At 43.6% G+C, this 19,564-nt stretch overlaps 1 protein-coding gene across 2 annotated transcripts in view; it reads left to right on the top strand.

The window, feature by feature from the left end:
• Window positions 1-350: 350 nt before the first annotated feature.
• The window catches only part of CCDC9B (coiled-coil domain containing 9B), a 46,411-nt gene continuing 27,197 nt past the window's right edge, over window positions 351-19,564 (top strand). Inside the window, exons 1-5 of one of the 2 annotated variants that reach the window (XM_053382401.1) lie at window positions 351-525; window positions 6,981-7,094; window positions 8,711-8,815; window positions 9,469-9,633; window positions 12,148-12,300. In XM_053382401.1, coding sequence (XP_053238376.1) covers window positions 487-525; window positions 6,981-7,094; window positions 8,711-8,815; window positions 9,469-9,633; window positions 12,148-12,300 — 576 coding nt within the window. In that variant the 5' untranslated portion in view covers window positions 351-486. The remainder of the gene's footprint in view (window positions 526-6,980; window positions 7,095-8,710; window positions 8,816-9,468; window positions 9,634-12,147; window positions 12,301-19,564) is intronic. The other variant, XM_053382410.1, reaches the window with a different exon arrangement.

The raw sequence follows: 19,564 nt of genomic DNA, 5'->3' as shown, positions 1-19,564 counted from the left end.
GTGATCCCTTGACCACAGAAGAATCACTGCTTTAAATATAGGATGGGGTGGATTGATTGGCCCAGCACAATCCTGTAGCTATAAAACCTTTGCCCACACTGCTATCTACGAACAAACCCCACAAACAGCTGCACATGAAGTCCAGCTGTTGAGATGCAAATTTGCCCTTTCTGTGTCCCTCAAGATGTGTACTTTTGGGGTAGGATTGGGTTGTGGCACCAAGGAGGGCTCGGAAGTCACAGGGAGTAGCAAGAGGTACGTTCCCCCTGCAAGGCGAGGGAAGAGTGGAGAGGAGGACAGACCAGCGCTCTGATTGCTTGCCTCTGCTTTCGTATATTAGGCAGCCAGTGCTTTTGGCTGGGAGCCCAGACAGGGCTTTTGTAATCAAAACATGATCTTGTATGCTGTGCAGCCAGTACTGAGAAAGGCCGTCTGATGGCTCTCCTCTTTTAGCTCTGCTGTGGAATCCGCCAAGCTTCACCTCTGATGTCCAAAATGCACCGATCTGTGAGTGCCGCCTTTGTTGTAAGTGGGAGGGGTGTGGGGGAGTCAGCCTTGCATTCAGCAAAGCCAAGAAATGACTTCTTCTTCTTCTTCTTGCCTTTCCCCTCCTTTTGCATTGTGTTGTCATTTTGGGGTGCTTCGCTTTCGGCCCGCAGATGTGTATCTGAGAGATGTGGGAGGGCAGAAAGGTGCTTTTTTTTGTACAGCAGGTTAGGATGTGACCAGGTTAGGATGTGAACATCCTTCAGGAGGAGATCAGCTTCCCTCCCTCCACCTCCCCGCCGCCACAAAGGAGGGGAAGGAGAATTTAAAACAACAACAACAACACAGAATGTTGGGTAATGATGGACACTTCCCATCCCAAAGACGGGGAGTTTGGCGCTGCCTCGAGCAGCACAAAGGCCGGGCATGTTTACGAGAGCACTAGTGCACTAGCTAAGATGACAAAATGCTGGGTTGAGAGGCCCTCTCTTTCCCCACCCCCCAGGCTTTCTTTATCTCCTGAGCGCTGCTTCTTTTCTGAGTCTTTCATATCATAAATAGCTGACTTTGAAAGCGGCAGGTGGGGGGTGGAATCCTGTAGCCAGAGCCAAGATCTGCGAGAAAATCCCATCCACCAAGAACTGACAGCGAGTGGGTGAACTTGAAATGTTGGATACAATGCCAACCGCCCCCCCTCCATGAAGCTTCACTATCCTACCCCCCATTGCTTTGCTTAGCCCCTCCTTTTCTGTTTCATTTTGATAGAGAAAGATATCCATGCATGTCTGATTCTCCCTCCCCTTCTCCTCTCCCATTGGGCTCTCTGTTTTCCAAGCGAGCAGGAACGCCTTCTGATTCACAGCCACTGCACGTTTCTTCTGCTAAAGCCATTTATAACTCCCCCCGAACTAGTCACTGTGGCATACGGGTACCTCACTCCCCAGAAGAGCTTTTATGCTGGAGAGAGGGCGTAAGGGGCGTCCCTTTCCATCCCAAAGTGGCAGCAGAGTCTACATTCTTTCCAGTAGCTTGGCAGCGGAAATATACCCTCTCGTTACTGACTGGCTGCAACTCAGCAGCAAACGGCCAGGAAGAAAATCGCTGACCACGCTGCAACGTGTTGGTCCGTTTTCACCAGTGAATCAGTCTGTGTGCCAGCCATCAGTCAGGCCTCAAAGTGCTGCTTTGCAGTTTTGGGGTCATTCAGCTAGGCTTTTGTTGCTGCTGTGCTACTGCTGTGTATGTGTGTTTGCATATGCAAGGAAAGGAATCTTTTCTTCAGCCCCAAATCTTGGAGATAATTGAAAAAGAACAGCGAGTGGGGCCTGCAACAAAATGTTGCAGCAAATCCTCACCCTGCACTCCAACAGTGATGATAGGAGTTGTGGTCCTACAACATACAGATGGCCCCACTTTGGCTCCCTCTGCTTAAGACTTTCTTGCTTGGTAACCCTTTATTTGACTACTATTCACTATTCCGGGTGTTCTGGTGACCAAGAAAGTGGTATAAATCTTAAGTTTTGTTAACGTACATACATAAACAAAAAATCAAAGCATAAGGTTAAGTCCCAGCCACATTTCACCATGAATGTTATCCCCACTGGAGTGGAATCTACATATTTAAAAAGTTGTGAAAATGCCTTTTTTAAATAAACGTTTTGAAAAATATATTGAATTTGCCATAGCTCACTATCGCCATCTAGTGTCCCATTTGTATAATGCACTTTACAATACACTTAAAAACTTTTTATTTGCAGCTGTATAGATGAATCCTGGAAATGAAAGTTGGGCTGGTGGCAAATCTTATACCAATTAGAGAAATAATAATAATAGTAGTAGTAGTAGTAGTAGTAGTAATAATAATAATTTATTATTTATAACCCGCCCATTTGGCTGGGTTTCCAAAGCCACTCTTCCCATTTGAAAAGACTTTCAAATCATGTAGATAAACTAAGGTGGCATATATGAGATTCTCAGGCAGTCACCCAGACCTGCTCTGTAGCTTCAGCATAGTGGCGGCTGTGGTAGTGTACCTTTTAATTTTTTTTACTAATAGCTACATAACCTGGATCTTTCTGAAGTGGACTTTGATGCCCTGCATTCTTTGCCAGATTGAGCACTGTTGTATCTTAATATTTTCACTAAAAGGTGTATTGCAAGGGCAAAACATTGGCCCTGCCTGCACCATACATTTAAAGCAGTATCATACCACTTCAAACAATCATTGCTTCCCTCAAAGAATCCTGGCAACTGTAATTTGTTAAAGTTGTTGAGAGTTGTTAAGAGACCCCTCTTTCCCTTCACAGAGATGGAGTTCTCAGAGTGGTTTAACAACCAATCCCTCTTCACAAACAACTCGGAGAATTGTAATTATGTGAAGGGAAATAGGGGTCTCCTAACAAATCTCAGCACCCTTTACAAACTACAGCTCCCAGAATTCTTGTCAGGGGTGGGGAGTACGAGATAGGGTCCTCGTTTATTATTATTATTATACATGCTGTATTATGTCTACCTGGTTTTTATCCCAATGTGGCGCTTGGAAGGTTGCCCATGAGGGAATAAGACCCTTGGGCTGAAAAAGCCCCCCTCCTGCACTGGAGATAATGGTCTGACTCAACTTATTACATTCCTAGCATATGTTGCTATTATATGGCTTTATTAAATGGATTGAATAACCAACCTCTGCACAGTTTAGCAAAGGATTCTATGGAATGTGGCTTGGCCACTGCACATTTTTGCAACACACATAATTAAAGGAGTGTATTTCTGAATCCACATTGCTCTGATTCCAGGGCTGGCCCACCCATGAGGCAACGTGAGGTGACTGCCTCAGGCGGCAGCATCCACCAGGGCAGCAGATCCTGATGTTGATCTCTCCCCCCCCACTTAATCCTGATGTAGATCTCCCCTCCCCCCTTCTTCCCTGGTTGGGAGGGAAATGCCATTTTGGAGTCCGCCTCAGGTGCCAAAATGGCAGCCCTGTCTGATTCCATTCTGCCTCCATAGCCCCTAGCTTCCCCCCTGATTATGTATGGAACTTACTTGCCCACACAAAGGTGACATACCAGTCATTAGGAACCCTGAAAATTCTGGCCAGGTTGGATCCAAATCTAATTTAAACAGTTTTGCAAAAGTGTAACATCCCTGCCTCTCTCCACTGAATTTCCAAAGCTACCCACTCTCTTTGCCAAGACATTTGATGATGATAAAAGAACCCAATATTTTCCTCACCTCAGGGGGTGGGGATATTTCTCATAAGGAAAATTTGCATATTAGGCTTAAACTGAGTCAGCATCCATTCATCCAGGTCCATTATAAAAGTCTGTTGCTGTATTATTAGAAGCTAGGCCTGTAATTAAATAAGGGATTGACATGTGAAATTTGGCCCTTATCCCAGAGTTTGCTCACCCTAAAGATGCCTTTTCCAAACTACTGCTCTCTAAATCAGTGGTTCCCAAACCTTCCCCCCTCTGCAGATCATTTGAAAATAGTTGAGGGTCTTGGAAGACCACGCAATGCTTTTCCTGCCTGTTGCAGCAATTATAATTCCATAGAATTCAAATCGTGATACAATAAAATAAAATATAAGCAAAAAAAGAAGCAAAAAAATACAGTAAAAAATCAATATGAATATTCAATGTGATGGTTGTGCCATCTTCTATTTTCAACCATAAATTCACTGACACTCAGTAGACCACCTGAATGAAGCCTGGGGACCACTGGTGATACATAGACCACAATTTGGGCACCGCTGCTCTAGATGCTTTGAACTAGAGCTGTGAACATCCCTGACATTTACCTTTAATTGCTGGATCTGATAGGAATTGTGGTATGAAATATGGAGCACACCAGGTTGGAGGAGGCTACACTACAGACTTCTCATGGTTGCCAAACTACAGTGCTTCAAACTACAAAAGAAGACAGACCCAATGTCCCTAAGGGTACTGGAACACTCTCAGAATGAAGGCCTGGCAATCCTATGTTCTTTTCTTTCACAGGCCCATGGTCTTTTCAAGGCCTACTCCCTTGTTGTCAAGAGCGCATAGCCTCTCCTGTCTGTCAGCCTTGCATTCAGATTCTCCACAAGCCCAGTTCTTTCTTAGCACCTCCTTTCTTCAGCTGAACCCACTGCTAACTCTCTTATTTTCTTCATCTACCAGGACTTGCCATGGCATCCTTTGTGCCCGCTCAGCAGTCTTGTCCCTCCCACCATCCCCTCCCGGCTGAAAGATGTAGCTAGACTTGCCTTTAGGCTCCGCGTTTGACCCCGGTTTGTTTATTCATCACTCATTTCCCGAAATCAATTGGTTTTGTGAACAGCCCGTGACATCACAGTTGTTGGCGGAGTTAGGTAGTCATCACCAAGAAGCCCTTAGTGCATTAAAAACAAATTGAATGTAGGTATCGAGGGATCTCATGGCTAGACAATAAGCTGACGTTGTAGCAACTCCTAAAATTATAGGGTATTACAAGTGCTACCATCTGTTTATGCAAAATTCTAGTTCCACAAGTGCAGCATGCCTTAATTGCTACTGCATAGTTCCTAAAAGGAGCAGGGGATGGTCCTTATGCTTTAAATGATGAGAGTTGACTCTGCTGGCTGAGGTGATGGGAGTTGTAGTCCAAAGTATCTGGAAAGGACCAGGTCCAAGAAGGCTGAGTTACTAGGGATGGTAGATTAATAAGGTTCAGTTCACATTTAAAGGCAAATGTACCTAATTCATACAATATGCCGACTGAATCGCAACCATCCTTCAGAATTCACACTTCTCCAATTTTTACAATGCAGTTCTTCAGCCACATAATGTGTACAAAAATGCATATATCAAGGAAAATAACATAATATGCATTGTATTAACAGAGATTGCTTTTCAAAATTGCATACAAAACTGTGAAGAATAGAAGAACTTAACACAAATATGCTGGTGAATTTTCATGAGAACTTTGAGACAAAAATGCAAACTGATGTGGAAACGTGGAGAACTGGCCTTCAGGAAGGGAAAAATGAGAAACCGAGAGACACCAGTGTTGGCATACTTACCCATCCCTGTGTGTTACACCCTAAACTGAAGGCTGGCTCAGCCCCTGAAGAGAGATGGGAAGGAGCAGAACCGAAGAAATTTGCACTCAATATATCTGGCTCAGAATCTGCCAGGCCAGATTACAAAACTTGATATTCACAGGAGGATACCTAGCGTCAGATAGCCCTGTCAACTTCAGACTTGATATTTAACACCTAAATTGAATTTGTAACTTAGGAAATTTTGTTTTACCATGGACTTTTTGGGGGGCTGGAAAATATTTGGGGAGGGGAAATGTTTTCGATTGAGTGCCAAAATATACAGAAGCTCACAGATACCAGCTATTACTGCTCTAACCCTCAACCCATTTTGCAGAGAAGAATAGTGCTTGAAAAGCCACACCACCTGCTTAATACAGATTCTTCTTTTGTCCAGATTTCACTGATTCCTTCTGCAAGGAAATCAAATTTTGCCTTAAAAATCCAGTATTACTTCTTAAGAAGAGGTCTGCTGGATCATACTAAGGGCCCATTGAGTTTGTCATCTTCTTTCCAGGAATGGCCACCAAGATGCTTAGATGCTTTTGATCAGAGCCAGCATCAGTAACCTTGCATATTATTGTCCCAGGGCATTGTGGCAAATTTCAGTGGCAGCTGGAGTCAGCCATCCAATGCTATGCAGTGTTGCTTTTGCCTACCTGCCCACCCCAACAGTGCCAGGGCTCACCAACAAAGGAAGTGGTTGACTGATGGAGGAGGGGGCCACTAGAAGTATTTACTCAGGATTTCCTCAAACCTGCAGCTGGCTCTGCTGTTGATCCTCCCTTCATTTAGAAGTGCTGCTCTTTCTGGTGGATACATTTGGTTTTTGATCTTGTTAATGCTTCAGTAAACTACCCTTATTGTAGCATGCCTTATATCTTGCATGAAATCTCTGCTTTGGCCTACAGATCTTAGCAGAACACACACACACAGACGTTTGTCAGTGTCAATATTACAGTATAAATATACGATTGCATATAGTAGGCCACATACTTATCCAAATTTATATTTTTTCATTACAATTTTATTTTTTCATTACAATTTTAAGTTAAAACACTATCTGGCTATGTTTATTCAAAATAGGACACTGGGTACCTATCTTCTGTGACTTTAAAACATAGAGCTAAATGTTCAATTGCTGTGGGTGATGAAGACCTTTGTCTTCCATCTTTTTCTTGGTTGAAAGAGAGGAGACAAAGAGATCCCATGGTATGGCCAAAATTCCTTATATGGGAGGAACAGCTAGATATGAATTTCTATAAATTACAAGGCTACCACCTTGCTGAAACTAAGACCAAATGGGTCCCATGATGGAAAAATGGTGGAATATAAATGTAAAAAAGTAAAATCTGTACTATTAACCATATGTGTATCTGTTATCTGTTTTACTGACCATATGTAGAAATCCCCTAAAGCTCTTTCGTTTCATTAGGATGCCACAGTGGATGACGCAGTGTTGCGGAAAAAAGAACAAAAAGATGTCGAACTGGATAAGAAAATCATAGCTTTGCGGAAAAAGAACGAAGCCCTTATGCGAAGATATCATGTATGTTTGACTTCTTAGCTCAGTTTTGGGGCCTGCTTGTTGAACCTTTGAAGCCCTACATGCTGATAACTCTTTTGAAAAATTCAGTTTGTTGCATTCTTTGTTCAGCTGACACCAGTAACTCGATGTGGCTGAAGTAACTTGAAGTAGGTGACATAGAAATCAGCATTTACTCCCACCAGGACTGGAATTTCAAAATGATTATTCTGCATAACAGATCAGGCTGTCAGAATTGTAAGGAGCCTAAACCAAGGAACCTAAGGAACAGCAATCATGCAGGGGAATGGGGAAGAAGCCTATGGCCAGATAACTTCTGCTTGGGCACTGCTGCAAGATGTCTCCTCAGTTACATAGACTTGAGGCCTATTCATACTTTGTTTGTCTCATGATTGCTAGTCATGAGTCCTATACTTTGTTTTGTTCTGCCACTTTACCAGAAAAAACCAGCTGTTCACTGCTGAATGTCAATTGGGTTTTCTGTGGATTGGTACTTGTTCTGAATAGCAGTAAACATTAGGTTTTCCTGGAAAAAAGTGGGGGCAGGGCAAAGAAAACCTCTCTTGGACCCATGACTAGAATTTGCGGGACAAACCAAGTGTGGAAGGGCCTTTAAGGTGCCCCATAGGAGTCAGAATACTGCATGGTTTATCATCCATTGACATTTCTGGGTCAGATTAACCTGAGCTTTAGAGTGTGTTGTCATCAGTATGCTAATACCAGCTCTATATTTCATTCAGGAAGTGTGCAATAGCAGTCTACCCTGAATCAATATATTGAGACTGTGTTTGGGCATGCAGGATTTAAGAGACTGAAAATCAGACTGGAGACAGGCAATAGTCTTTGAAGAGTGGAGGCTATTTTAGAGATGCATTGCTTCCCATGGTGTTCACTTCTTTCTTTTGAGGCCTCTTGGTCAATCAAATGATGCCAGAATATAAAACCCATGAAACCTGTTTACCAGAGGTGAAAGTAGTGTCTACATACCATATCAAATTATTATTATTATTATTATTATTATTATTATTATTATTATTCCCATAGAGCTCACAACATAAGATCATAAAATCACAATATGAGAAACACAAAATACATAATAAAAACAAAAACAAAGACAAAACAATAATCTCCCCCTTCCAAAACACATTTTGAAAGGGCATTAGATGTCAATCAGCCAAAGGTCTGGTTAAAGAGGGATGTTTTCTCCTGGCGACTAATGAAGGCGCCAGCTGAACCTCCCTGAGGAGGAGCCACTGCAGAAAAGGCCCGTTCCTATGTTGCCCCCCTCCAGACCTCTCATGGAGGAGGCACATAAAGAAAGGCCTCAGAGGATGATCTTGGGGGTCCAGGTAGGTTCACATGGAGAGAGGTGGCCTTTAAAACTATCTTCAACTCTCTGAAGAAGAAGAAATCACATGTCTCAGTAAAGCCTTGGTAAATATAGTCATCACCTGGATGTTGCTATTGTCAAATATAGTGGCAGCCGCAAATGTGTGCTGATGAATGTACAGTTTCTCATAGCTTCCCTATGTTTCTCCCTTTGTTTGAGATTGCTTTGTTTCTAGCTTTCCACTTGTTGTAAGCTGATCTGATAGAGAAGCTGGCTGTCATTTTTGCAGGAAATAGAAGAGGACAGGAAGCGAGCAGAGCAGGAGGGAATGGCTGTCACTTCGAGGAAAGCCAGGCCAGACGGCCTCACCATCACCATCACCAAAGCCCATAATGTAAGCATTATCTCCCCTTCCTGCTAAGGAAGGATTTTTATACATTCCATTCTTGCAAGGTTAGAGAGGTCTTAGCTGAGGGATTATGAAATCAATATGTAATAAATATAGAGACCATCAGGCTTCAGGCTCTATCAGGTCTCTGAATGATTTACAGGTTCCTAAATGTAACAGTAATATGTGCAAGTACATGTGTTTGGGGATGGCTCTCCAATGAGGAGTAAATTTAAACACCTCTGTGAACTATGGTTTAAAAATAATAAGAGAAGGGAATTGACTATGAAAGACTGGAGTGAGTCCATCACACACTATTGCATCATCTATTTCTCATGAATAAAGATCCACACCATGATGACTCTACTGTTTCCCTAAACCTTTGACATTTCAGCCAAATGTCAGATTCATAAGTGAAGAGATGCTTTCACCCCTCGCCAGATTTATAGGTTGCCTGGCAAATTGGACAAAAGGACCAGCTATTTCTTTGGAAAAATTTCCTCAGTATTTGTATCACTGGCAAAAAGTGTGAGGTCATAGACCCCTCCTGACATTTTCATAACTTCTTCTCCCCAGCTGTTAAGGCAAAAGAGAAAGGGAGAAGGTTAATATGGCAACATCCCGACCATTTCCTAGCTAAGTGTTTGTCCTATTGGCAGGAGAAAAGAGTCGTGAGTGAGAAATGGGGAAGCAGCGGCCCTCCTGCCTCCAGTTTTGGGATTGGAAGTGAGGAGGAGGAAGATGACGAGGAATCTGATCACTTGTTTACATTCAGGATGGGGAAGAGGGTTCAGTTGGCTGTTACCATGGACAATAAAGCCAAGGTGAGTCACCAGCCCGTTTTTTAAAAGTGCTGAATCTCTAGAGATGCCAGCAAATTCAGGTTGAAATGATGAAATACAAGTAAAAGCATTCTAGTTTGAACAAAGCAACATACATTCAGCAAAAAGGTGGGTCCCACATTGTTAGTTAGCCCAAAAAATCCAACAAACTTCATGTGCTAGCAGGGCTAGAATTTGGTTCTCTAATATCCCAACCCAGCATGATCCACAAGGCCACCCAATAAGAGTCATGGTAGGGCAGGTTTTTAATCTGGTTCCCCAACATTCCAGTCCAGCAAGGCCACCCAGTGAGCTTCATCTGCGAGCAAATGTATTTGCAATCCACAGAGGATACTTATTCAGGACTAATCAAACTTTTAATGAAGTCCATATTATTGCTTGCTGAGTAAGTCAGCATTTGGGTGGTAATCTTTGTGAGAATGTTCCTCCAATCCAACATATAGGCTTCAGTCAATTGGGAATCATTGTCACAAATAGTAAATTTCCAGCAGTCGAAAAAAGCAGCTTGCACTCAGATTGTAAGTGACCCTTCAGTCTTTTACTGCCTGATAGGATTGTAAATTCATTTCCACGACTTCAAAAAGCTCTCTAGACATCTTTGGGGACAGCTCGGTGACGACATCTGTTTCGTTCGCAGTGGTAGTCAAAACAACACATCACATTAGGCTGTGTTGACATACAAGCAGAATGTAATATGAATCTCTTACAATAACATTAAAGAAGGCAATGGCAGGTCCTTGACTTGAGCAACATGTTTGGATTCAGCTACATGCTGTCAGAATCAAGACCTCAAAGACAGGAAGAGGACATAGAAGGGGTTGGTGCTTCGAAGCCCCAGTAGCAGGGCTTTTTTTCCCCAACCGGAACTCGCCAGAACTCAGTTCTGGCACCTCTAAGGTGGGCTCCATTGCCATTATAAGAGAATGAGGGAGGTGTTCATGGTCAGTTCCGGCACCTCCTTTTCTAGAAAAATAGCCCTGCCCAGCAGTATGAAAGCTTGAAATACAAGTCTTTTCTTTTCTTAGGTAAAGGTAAAGGTAAAGGTACCCCTGCCCGTACGGGCCAGTCGTGTCCGACTCGGGGGTTGTGCGCCCATCTCGCTTAAGAGGCCGGGGGCCAGCGCTGTCTGCAGACACTTCCGGGTCACGTGGCCAGCGTGACAAGCTGCATCTGGCGAGCCAGCGCAGCACACGGAAACGTCATTTACCTTCCCACTAGTAAGCGGTCCCTATTTATCTACTTGCACCCGGGGGTGCTTTCAAACTGCTAGGTTGGCAGGCGCTGGGACCGAGCAACGGGAGCTCACCCCGCCGCAGGGATTCGAACCGCCGACCTGACGATCGGCAAGTCCTAGGCACTCAGGTTTTACCCACAGCGCCACCCGCGTCCCTTTTTCTTTTCTTAGGCATTTCTAAAAAGAATATTTCCATGAGTGCTAATACAGGTTGAAGATGTTAGAAGCAATGAGGGTTTGGGGCAGTATTTTACTAACAAGTCCCATCAGTGCAAGAATTTCTGCTTGAACAACAGGACTCCCCCCGCCCCTTTCCACTATCCACCTGAAATCTGTTCCAGAACTTTGGGGAAACTCCCAGAACAGATTAAGGGGGTGTATGGGAGAGGAAATGGGGAAAACATTCTGTTGCACTAGCATAAATTCTAAAAAAAGCCTTAGCACTGCATTGGATTCCACCCTTCTAGTTCAGTCAGATTTTTTCTTGCAGTTCGAATCCTGTTATTAATGTTGCATGTGGTATATTTTAGTATGAAAATGTGTTTCAGTCATTTCACTCATTCATTTTCATAAATTACTGCGAAGTGGGCTGGGTGGAATTATTCTCCTTTCCTGCCCTGGCATACTGTTCTGGGGGTTCTCCCAACTCCCCTTGAGCCAATTTTGGGGTGCATGAGGGAGGAGGGGGCAGAAAGCCCTGTTGTGCTAGCAGAAGTCTTTGACGTCATTAGTTGATTCTGTTACTCTGAGTCTATGCGTTCTAAGTAATCTGTGTGCTACCCTCAAAACATAGTGATATTTTCAATTACATGGAATAAAAGTTATATCATCTCTGCTATATTTTGCTTAGTCGTGTTGGTTTTTATCCAGGAAAACAATTCCCATGATGAGAATTTTTTGGCTCGGAAGCTAAGAAAATTCATCAACCCCGAAGGGAGTTAGCTGATCTTTACACAGCCCTCCTAAATGCTGACAAAAAATTAAGAGAACACTTGTTACTTCAGTCTTGATTAGTGCAACAAAATTACAATGCTAACATATCTTATACGTTATCCACAAAGGTTCGTTATATTGAATTTCTGGCTGAAATATTTCTTTTCGGGATTAGATTGATTACAACTGGTAGCTATCAGTGAATGGAATTTGCTATTTGTTATACTTGTTTTTCTAGCACCAAATAGGCATACTTACTCTAAATATGCACCTTTCTATACATACTGTACAGGGCAAGAAACAGCATATTCTGATTCTGCCTTTTCTAGGGAAAGCGGGTTGTGAGTGAAAAACGGGGATCAGAGTGTCTTGTGAGCCCAGGGGAGGCCCCAGACATCAGTGAAGAAGAGATTGATCAGTTGGTTGCTTTCCGCAGGGGAAGAAGGATGCAGATTGCTATTACAATGGACAACAAAGGCAGGGTGAGTATTCCCAAATGGCTCCCTTTGGTTCCAGTTCTCTGCTTGGACTCAGTCCCGTCCCCCAGCCCCAGTGTTAATACATGTTGCCAAGGCTGCTAGCTCCTGATGCAGAGGTGCTGCTGCTGCTGCTGCTGCTGCTTTAACAGCTTTTGGGAAGCTGAAAATTATTTGGAAACTTGCTTTCTGCTCCAGTGCTGCAACAATCCACTTACGCAGCTACCTCTCTGATGTCTTGTGGGGCGAACATGGAAATCTTGCTTACTGCAGCAGACTGAAAAGAGAAGGGGTGATGGAAAGGCTATAGTATGCAAATGCTCCCTCAGTCCATCTCTGGGGTCTCTCTTCCAGTGCAGCTGGGGAAAACTCTTTCCTGGCATGCTAGAGAACTATTGCCCATCAGAGATGACAGTACTGAGCTAGTTGGGCCAGTGTTCTGATTTGATATAACTTAAGGCAGTTTCCTAAGGCCCGTCCAAACTGATGTTTTTTTCAAGTGTCATCTGCAGCATGTCATTGATGCAATAATAGTGCATTCGTGGTGTATTCATCCTGGAACGTCCATGCTTTGTTAGTTGTTCAGTGATGCTTCCTCAACTGTGACATCTTGAGATAGCATGCAGTAACTGCACTGGCGGAACTCAAGCAAGAGCTTTAGGTGCCAGTTTCTGATATTCATTGTGCCGCACCTTCAATACTGCAGCTACAGCTCCCAAACCACTCTGTCTGCTCTGACTCTGAGTCTTATACCAAGTAGTGCACATTTAAGTAGCCAGTGAAGCAGGTAAGTCCCTTGAAATGGCTCTGAAATGGCTCTTCCCTAAGATGTCGTCATGGCATTTTCTTTAGGTAAACCAAGAGGAATCACATCCTAAAGTTTATTTGTACTGACGGCAATGGGTGATGCTGAGATCTAAACCACTGAGCTTCTTGGGCTTGCTGATTGGAAGGTCAGCAGTTCGAATCCGCACAATGGGGTGAGCTCCTGTTGCTCTGTCCCAGCTCCTGCTAACCTAGCAGTTCAAAAGCACACCAGTACAAGTAGATAAATAGGTACTGCTGCGGCAGGAACGTAAATGGCGTTTCCATGCACTCTGGCACTCATCACGGTGTTCTGTTGTGCCAGAAACGCTTTAGTCATGCTAGCCACATGACCCGGACAGCTGTCTGTGGACAAACACCTGCTCCCTCGGCCTGAAAGCAAGATGAGCGCTGCACCCCATAGTCACCTTTGACTGGATCCCTGGTCCAGGGGTCCTTGACCTTTTTACCTTTTACTGACCATTTTTGTATTGCACCCTTCCCCTGAAGAACTCATGGTGTGGTACACAGAGTTACCCTCAGAACAATCGCGACATGTGAGTCAAGAGGAGAGATGATGACTTGCCCAAGCCTAACCAGTGAGCTTCATGGCTGAGTAGGGATGTGTGAACCTGTTCTGTCCCTGACACCCATCGAAACTCAATACGGCTCTCATAATTCATTCTACAACACTGGAAAGTGGAAATGTTGGCTGGGCCCACTGCAATATCAATTGACTTAAGATAAATCTGTCAAATCATGTGATCATCTAGGCCTCAGGCTTAAAGCAGGCTTAAAGCAAAACATTTTATAGGAAAATGTTCAGTCCCTTGCATCTCCAGCCAGGACTGGCCTCTCCTCCTGCCCTCACTCGCATGTCAGTTAGGCTTAGAGGAAAAACACTTCTTGTTTCTGCCAATGGGAGGTTTATTTTTTATTTTAATTATTTTTAATTGTCACACTGTGGGGAAGGGGCACAGTTCATCGAGATGGCAGCTGTGGAAGGGCTTCTGTCCTCATGCACTGTGAAAGCAAATAATAATAATAATAATAATAATAATTATTATTATTATTATTATTATTATTATTATTATTATTATTTATTTGTACCCCGCCCATCTGGCTGGGTTTCCCCAGCCACTCTGGGCGGCTTCCAACAAAGATGAAAAATACATTAAAATGTCACACATTAAAAACTTCCCTGAAAAGGGCTGCCTTCAGATGTCTTCTAAATGTGAAATGGGATGTTGGGCAGAGAAAGAAGACTTTGGCCCTCCCAATCCTTGGTATGTGGCCCCCAAGCAATTACTCCTGAGGGAATACAGCTCTTGACATGAATACAGCCCTGTTACTATTAGAATTCTTTGTAACTCTTCACCTTTAAGTGAGAATATCTTAAGATCTTGAGGACAAAATCCTGATATTTATAAACAAAACAAATCTCTTTTTTTAATGTTGCTACCTCTACACCACCAACAACAATTATTTTTTATCAGGCTGCTGTTAGGCACAGGAACAGGACTAATAATAATAATAATAATAATAATAATAATAATAGCATCCCTGGTTAGAAATTGAGCAACTAAGTACAGGGGAAAGTGACATAGGATTAAAAGGTGCAGAATCCAGTTTTTCCGAATGCCACTGATTCTAGCCAAGAGGCAAGACTGTCTCCCTCAGAATGATACTGTCCAACCACTGTCTGAGGGCCCACTTCCTTTTGCATCTTCTGAAGCGTGTGCTTCTGTGCTTTCTGGGCCAAGGTTTTTAAAAGCAGACTTTGGAGCCGAGCTCCAGCTGCCTCAAACTGATGGTTTCCGAGTGACATTCTGCTGACGGAGAAGAGGATTAGCCCAAGAACAGCACAAGCTGTGCGTCCTATTCAGTCTTCAGGCTGTAACTCAGCTGCCGGGCCTACACTCTGCCCCACTGCCTGCGAGGAGAGAAAAGAAAAGCCTGTTGACATGGTGAGCGGGGGCATGCGAGAGTTTTACAGCCCCAGATGGCCAAGGCTGTTTTCTCAGGCAAGATGGATGACGGGCCTGCAGGGAGCACATGGACACATTGAAACAGAGAGTGTAAATCATGCTGGGAGAGGCGGCCGGCGCAGCCAGCTCAAGCCTCTCTCTCTCTCTCATGGTCTGCACTTTCCCCAGAAACAGTGCGCCATTGTCCTCGGGCCCAGGCCCTGCGACGCCTCCCAGCGTGAAGTACACGCAGATTTGGGCCTGGAGTTTAAAGAGCTTTTAAACAGTACATTTGGCAGTAAATGCCTTTTTGTGTAAGGCTGCGAGTGACTCAGGGCTTTACAGACTTCGCCATACGGTCGAGGCATGTTAGATAAACACAGAGATGGCAAAGAATGAAGAGGGGAGGAGGCGCAAAAGTCATTGGGAATGGGGGAAAGAGGGGGAGCTTTTTGTGAAATGTGCTCCGCTACTGAATAGCCTAAAGGTGATTTGTGTGGAAACTGTATCTTGCAGTGCGGTGGGCTCTTGGGAAATACAATGTCAGACCCTCCAAGTGCCCCTATTTTCCAGGGATTTACAGAAGCCGTCCCTGCATGCCTCTGATGGGCCAGGTTTACATTGTAAATATACAGACATGTGGGGAATTTGTTCATGCGCAATGTAGCATGATATTACTAGAATGTAAACTGCAGTTGGCTAAGTAGGGCAACCCTTTCCATTCACTGAATATTTACACAGCACTTTTCCCCAAGTGCTGAAAACATTTCCCAAATGGAACTTTCCCATCTGCCTTAGCGATGGGAGAGTTTGAAATATGAACGCCTCCAGTGAGAAAAAGGGCTGCAGCTCAGTGAGAGAGCTTCTGCTTTGTGTGCAGAAGGTCCCATGTTGAATCTCTGGGATCTTCAGGTAGTATTGGGAGATACCTCAGGCTTAAATCCTGGACAGCTGCCGCCAGTCAGTGTGGACAATGCAAAGCTAGTGAGAGTATGGCAGAGGTGGCTAACCTGTAGCTAGGGATTTTGGAGAATTCTGTCAGGAACAAAAACCAGGAGTGGAAATTGCCACAATGTGCATGTTCATTGGATGTCAGTGAGACAATGTTCACTATCACACCTACTCAAATTTAATTAAACAAACCACAGTCCCTGACGTTCAAACGTTACAGGGCACTGTAGCTTGTTTAAAAGTGGAAATGTATGCTTCTTATCGGCTCCTGTTTTGCATGCCAGAAAGCTGGGGGAATGGGAGAGCTTGTGACCCGGAGCTCAGGAAAACTTGTTCACACAGCAAGAAACAATGTTTTCCATTATGTTGATCTGACCCGTAGTCAAAGTATCTGGCTACGGAGGAAAGTCCATTTCCCCAACAACACAACATTGTATGCCTGGATCCTCACAACGAATGAACTGCAAACCAAGCAATTCTTATGTGAAAAACTGATTGCCTGGAAGGGCCCCAAGGCTTACTGTTCCTTTGATGTGCTATGCCGTGCTATAACCCCGAGAGGGAGCTAAAGGAGTAGAACTGAAACCAGTATTTGCACATTCAGTCTTCTAAAAGGGCACCATCAAAAAAAGAGCTCTTCCCGTCCAATTTTTGAAAATCCAGACAGATGATAAAGAGCAGGAACAGAGTAAGAGCGAATGAATGTAAGCACATGGAGTTACATATAGCTTGAGTTGAGTGCAAGGACTAAGGGACAGAGCTAAACGTTGCCAGGAAAAAATTGTATGTTTTTAGGAGCGATATGATGGACGTGAGAAAAGTGGCACCACATAAATATTGAGAAGTGGTGGAATTCAGAGTAGGGTTTTTTAAAGATAAATTCTGTCCAGCCATTCTGTAAAAAAAGAAATCAAAAATCAAAGTTGGTTTGTTTTATTAACTATAGCAAATACACCAAAATCAAAACAATATATTCAAAATCACATTAATTCTTCAAAGTAAAAATTGATTAAAAAATCAGAATCCTTTTTAAGAGCCAATGCCTTAAACTGCCAGGTAGGGGTTGGAGTCTTGGCTGCTCAGTGTAAAGCAAGCAAAAAATGTGGAGCTTCACCTTAGGCAGAGCGCCCTGGCATCTTAATGCCACCACAGAAAAGGTTCTGACCTTGTTGCCTACCTGCCATACTTTGGTGGGCATCAAAGGAAGGTCTAGCACAGGGGTGGGGAACCTCAGGCCTGGGGGCCAAATGCAGCCCTCCAAGCCTCTCTGTCTGCCCTTGGGATTCTCCCCAGGCCATACCCACCTCCCATTCAGCAACATCCACCACTGGCTCTGCTTTGCATTCTCTTTGAGTGTTTCTGGCCTGGCTGGAATGTGTCCTTGAACTCTGATGATGCTTCCTTATTGCTTGCCTAGATGGGCTGGGTATGCAGAAATGAGCCTACCCTCTCTTCTCTCTGGCCCGGCCTGCCAGTGACATGTGGCACCCAGAAGACTGGCCTGAAGGAAATACAGCCCTCAGGTTGAAAATAGCTTCCTTTCCCTGGCCTAGGCTAGGGTTTGGGCTAATTCATATGTGTGGAGGCTTCTTACGATACTCTTAAGATCCCAGTTCATCTTCACAACAACACTTTAGGGTAGTTTAGGCTTGTCCAAGGGCATTTACTGATGGCTGAGGAGGATTCTGGCTCACTAAGAGCAAGTGTATGTAGTGCTATTTCCTTTAAAATATATCCCTTGCGTTTCCCAGCTGATACATGTACCCTCTTCAAAGCAGTGCACTGCAGAAGACTCCTGGTATTTGATATCAGCCTCTTTCTGCTTCAGTGGAAACTAAATGGAATTGCAATCTCATGTTCCTCTCCCATAGATGACAGTAAAGTAAATCCCCATGGTCTAAGAAGGAGAAACCTTATTACTATCATAGCCTGCCCTCCTGCCCAGTGCCCAAGATTTTCCCTGGCACCAATATCCCACTTGTCAGCAGAGAGTTGAGTAATCTCTCTCTCTGTAGGTCTTTTAGTATCGGGTTTCCTCAGAGACCTCTCTGTACTCTGCCCCCTCTTTCATTTTGGTAATAGCTGCATTTAACAGGCTGCTGTTTTATGCAACAGTGCATTTAAGCTTCAGAGTGGTGTATCCAGATCCAGTGAAGCATAATGGTTAATTAGTATGCAGCAAATCATCTTTAAATTGGACGTCTATGGTTTGTGGACTGTTTGAATTGCTTTTTTATTAACAGTGTATAGAGAGATAATATATCATGAGTTAATACGCTTCCTGTCTAAAGAGGTAAGTGCCACATGATTGTAGGAATGAAATGAAATTGGGGTCAGATGACTAATGGGGGAAATGGAGGCGAGTCCTTCTGAACCACCTGATATTTTCAAAGTTTTCATTTTTGAAAAAAAATAAATCAAGGGGGGTGGAGGAGTGAAAGACAAAGAGATAATTAAGCAAACTACTTTTTACAAGCTCAGTAGTAGGGGAAGGGATATACAATAGCTCAGTGAGAGCATATGCTTTGCATGAAGAATATCTTTGGCTCACTCTGGCATCTCCAGGTAAGGGTGGCAAATATTATTGTCTGAAATCATGGAGACCCATTGCTACACAGTGTAGTGTAGAGACAATAAAGAAGTAGAGGTGCTTTTAGACTGTCACTATTTTGAAGTGGAAGTCAACCACATACTGGCAAATTCAAGTTGTGTAATAATAAACAAGAGGCCTTGAGCAACATACCTGCTTCCCCAAAAGATCAAACTTTTTTTGTGATAAGGGAAGTTATGGGAAAATGCATGGGAAAGTGTGAGAGAACATTATTACACAACAACCATCTAACCTATATAGCAAAAATGATTGCTTTGTGGGAAGCGACTCATAAGTGAAAATAATAATACAGCAATGAAATTTAATGAACATTCATTCTGATATGTTTGCAGGGTGGTTAGAGGATGTTGCCTCAAGGTAAGGGTTATCCTACCCTTCAGCTGTGTTTTCCTATCATTTTCCCTTTCACCAAAAATCTACTCTTTTGGGGAAGCAGGTTTGTTGCATAAGAACTCCCAGTCAGCTACAATTGCAGAACCTGAAGTTGCTGGTATTTGAGCAAAGCCCATGTCTATGGAGATTCAGCACTTAAAGGGGGGGGGTCACCTTGGCTTTATTGCCCATGGTAGCAGCCTACTGAATCCTGTTCCCCATCCTGGATGTAAACAAGTGACTGGCTTTCTCAGCATCTTCTTCCTCTTCACTTCCAGTCTCACAACTGGAGGCAGGAGAACTCTCCACCATCTCTTTTTGTTTTAATGTCCCTGAACAATTTAGTATAATCAGCAAACCTGGCCACCTCACGGCTCACCCCTAACTCAGTATTGTTTATGAACAAGTTAAAAACACAGGTCCCAATCCTTCACTTTCTGCACCTCTTCATTTGAAGAACTATTCATTTATTCCTACTCTCTTCTTCCTGCTACGTTACCAATTCCATATATCTCCAGATCACTCTGCTGTTAAAGGCACAGGAGGAGAAACAGATTAAAAGTTG

Source organism: Podarcis raffonei, chromosome 1, assembly GCF_027172205.1.
Source record: "Podarcis raffonei isolate rPodRaf1 chromosome 1, rPodRaf1.pri, whole genome shotgun sequence".
NCBI lineage: Eukaryota > Metazoa > Chordata > Lepidosauria > Squamata > Lacertidae > Podarcis > Podarcis raffonei.
The sequence above is the reverse complement of the archived record's forward strand: the minus strand, read 5'-3'. Positions and strand labels throughout refer to the sequence as shown.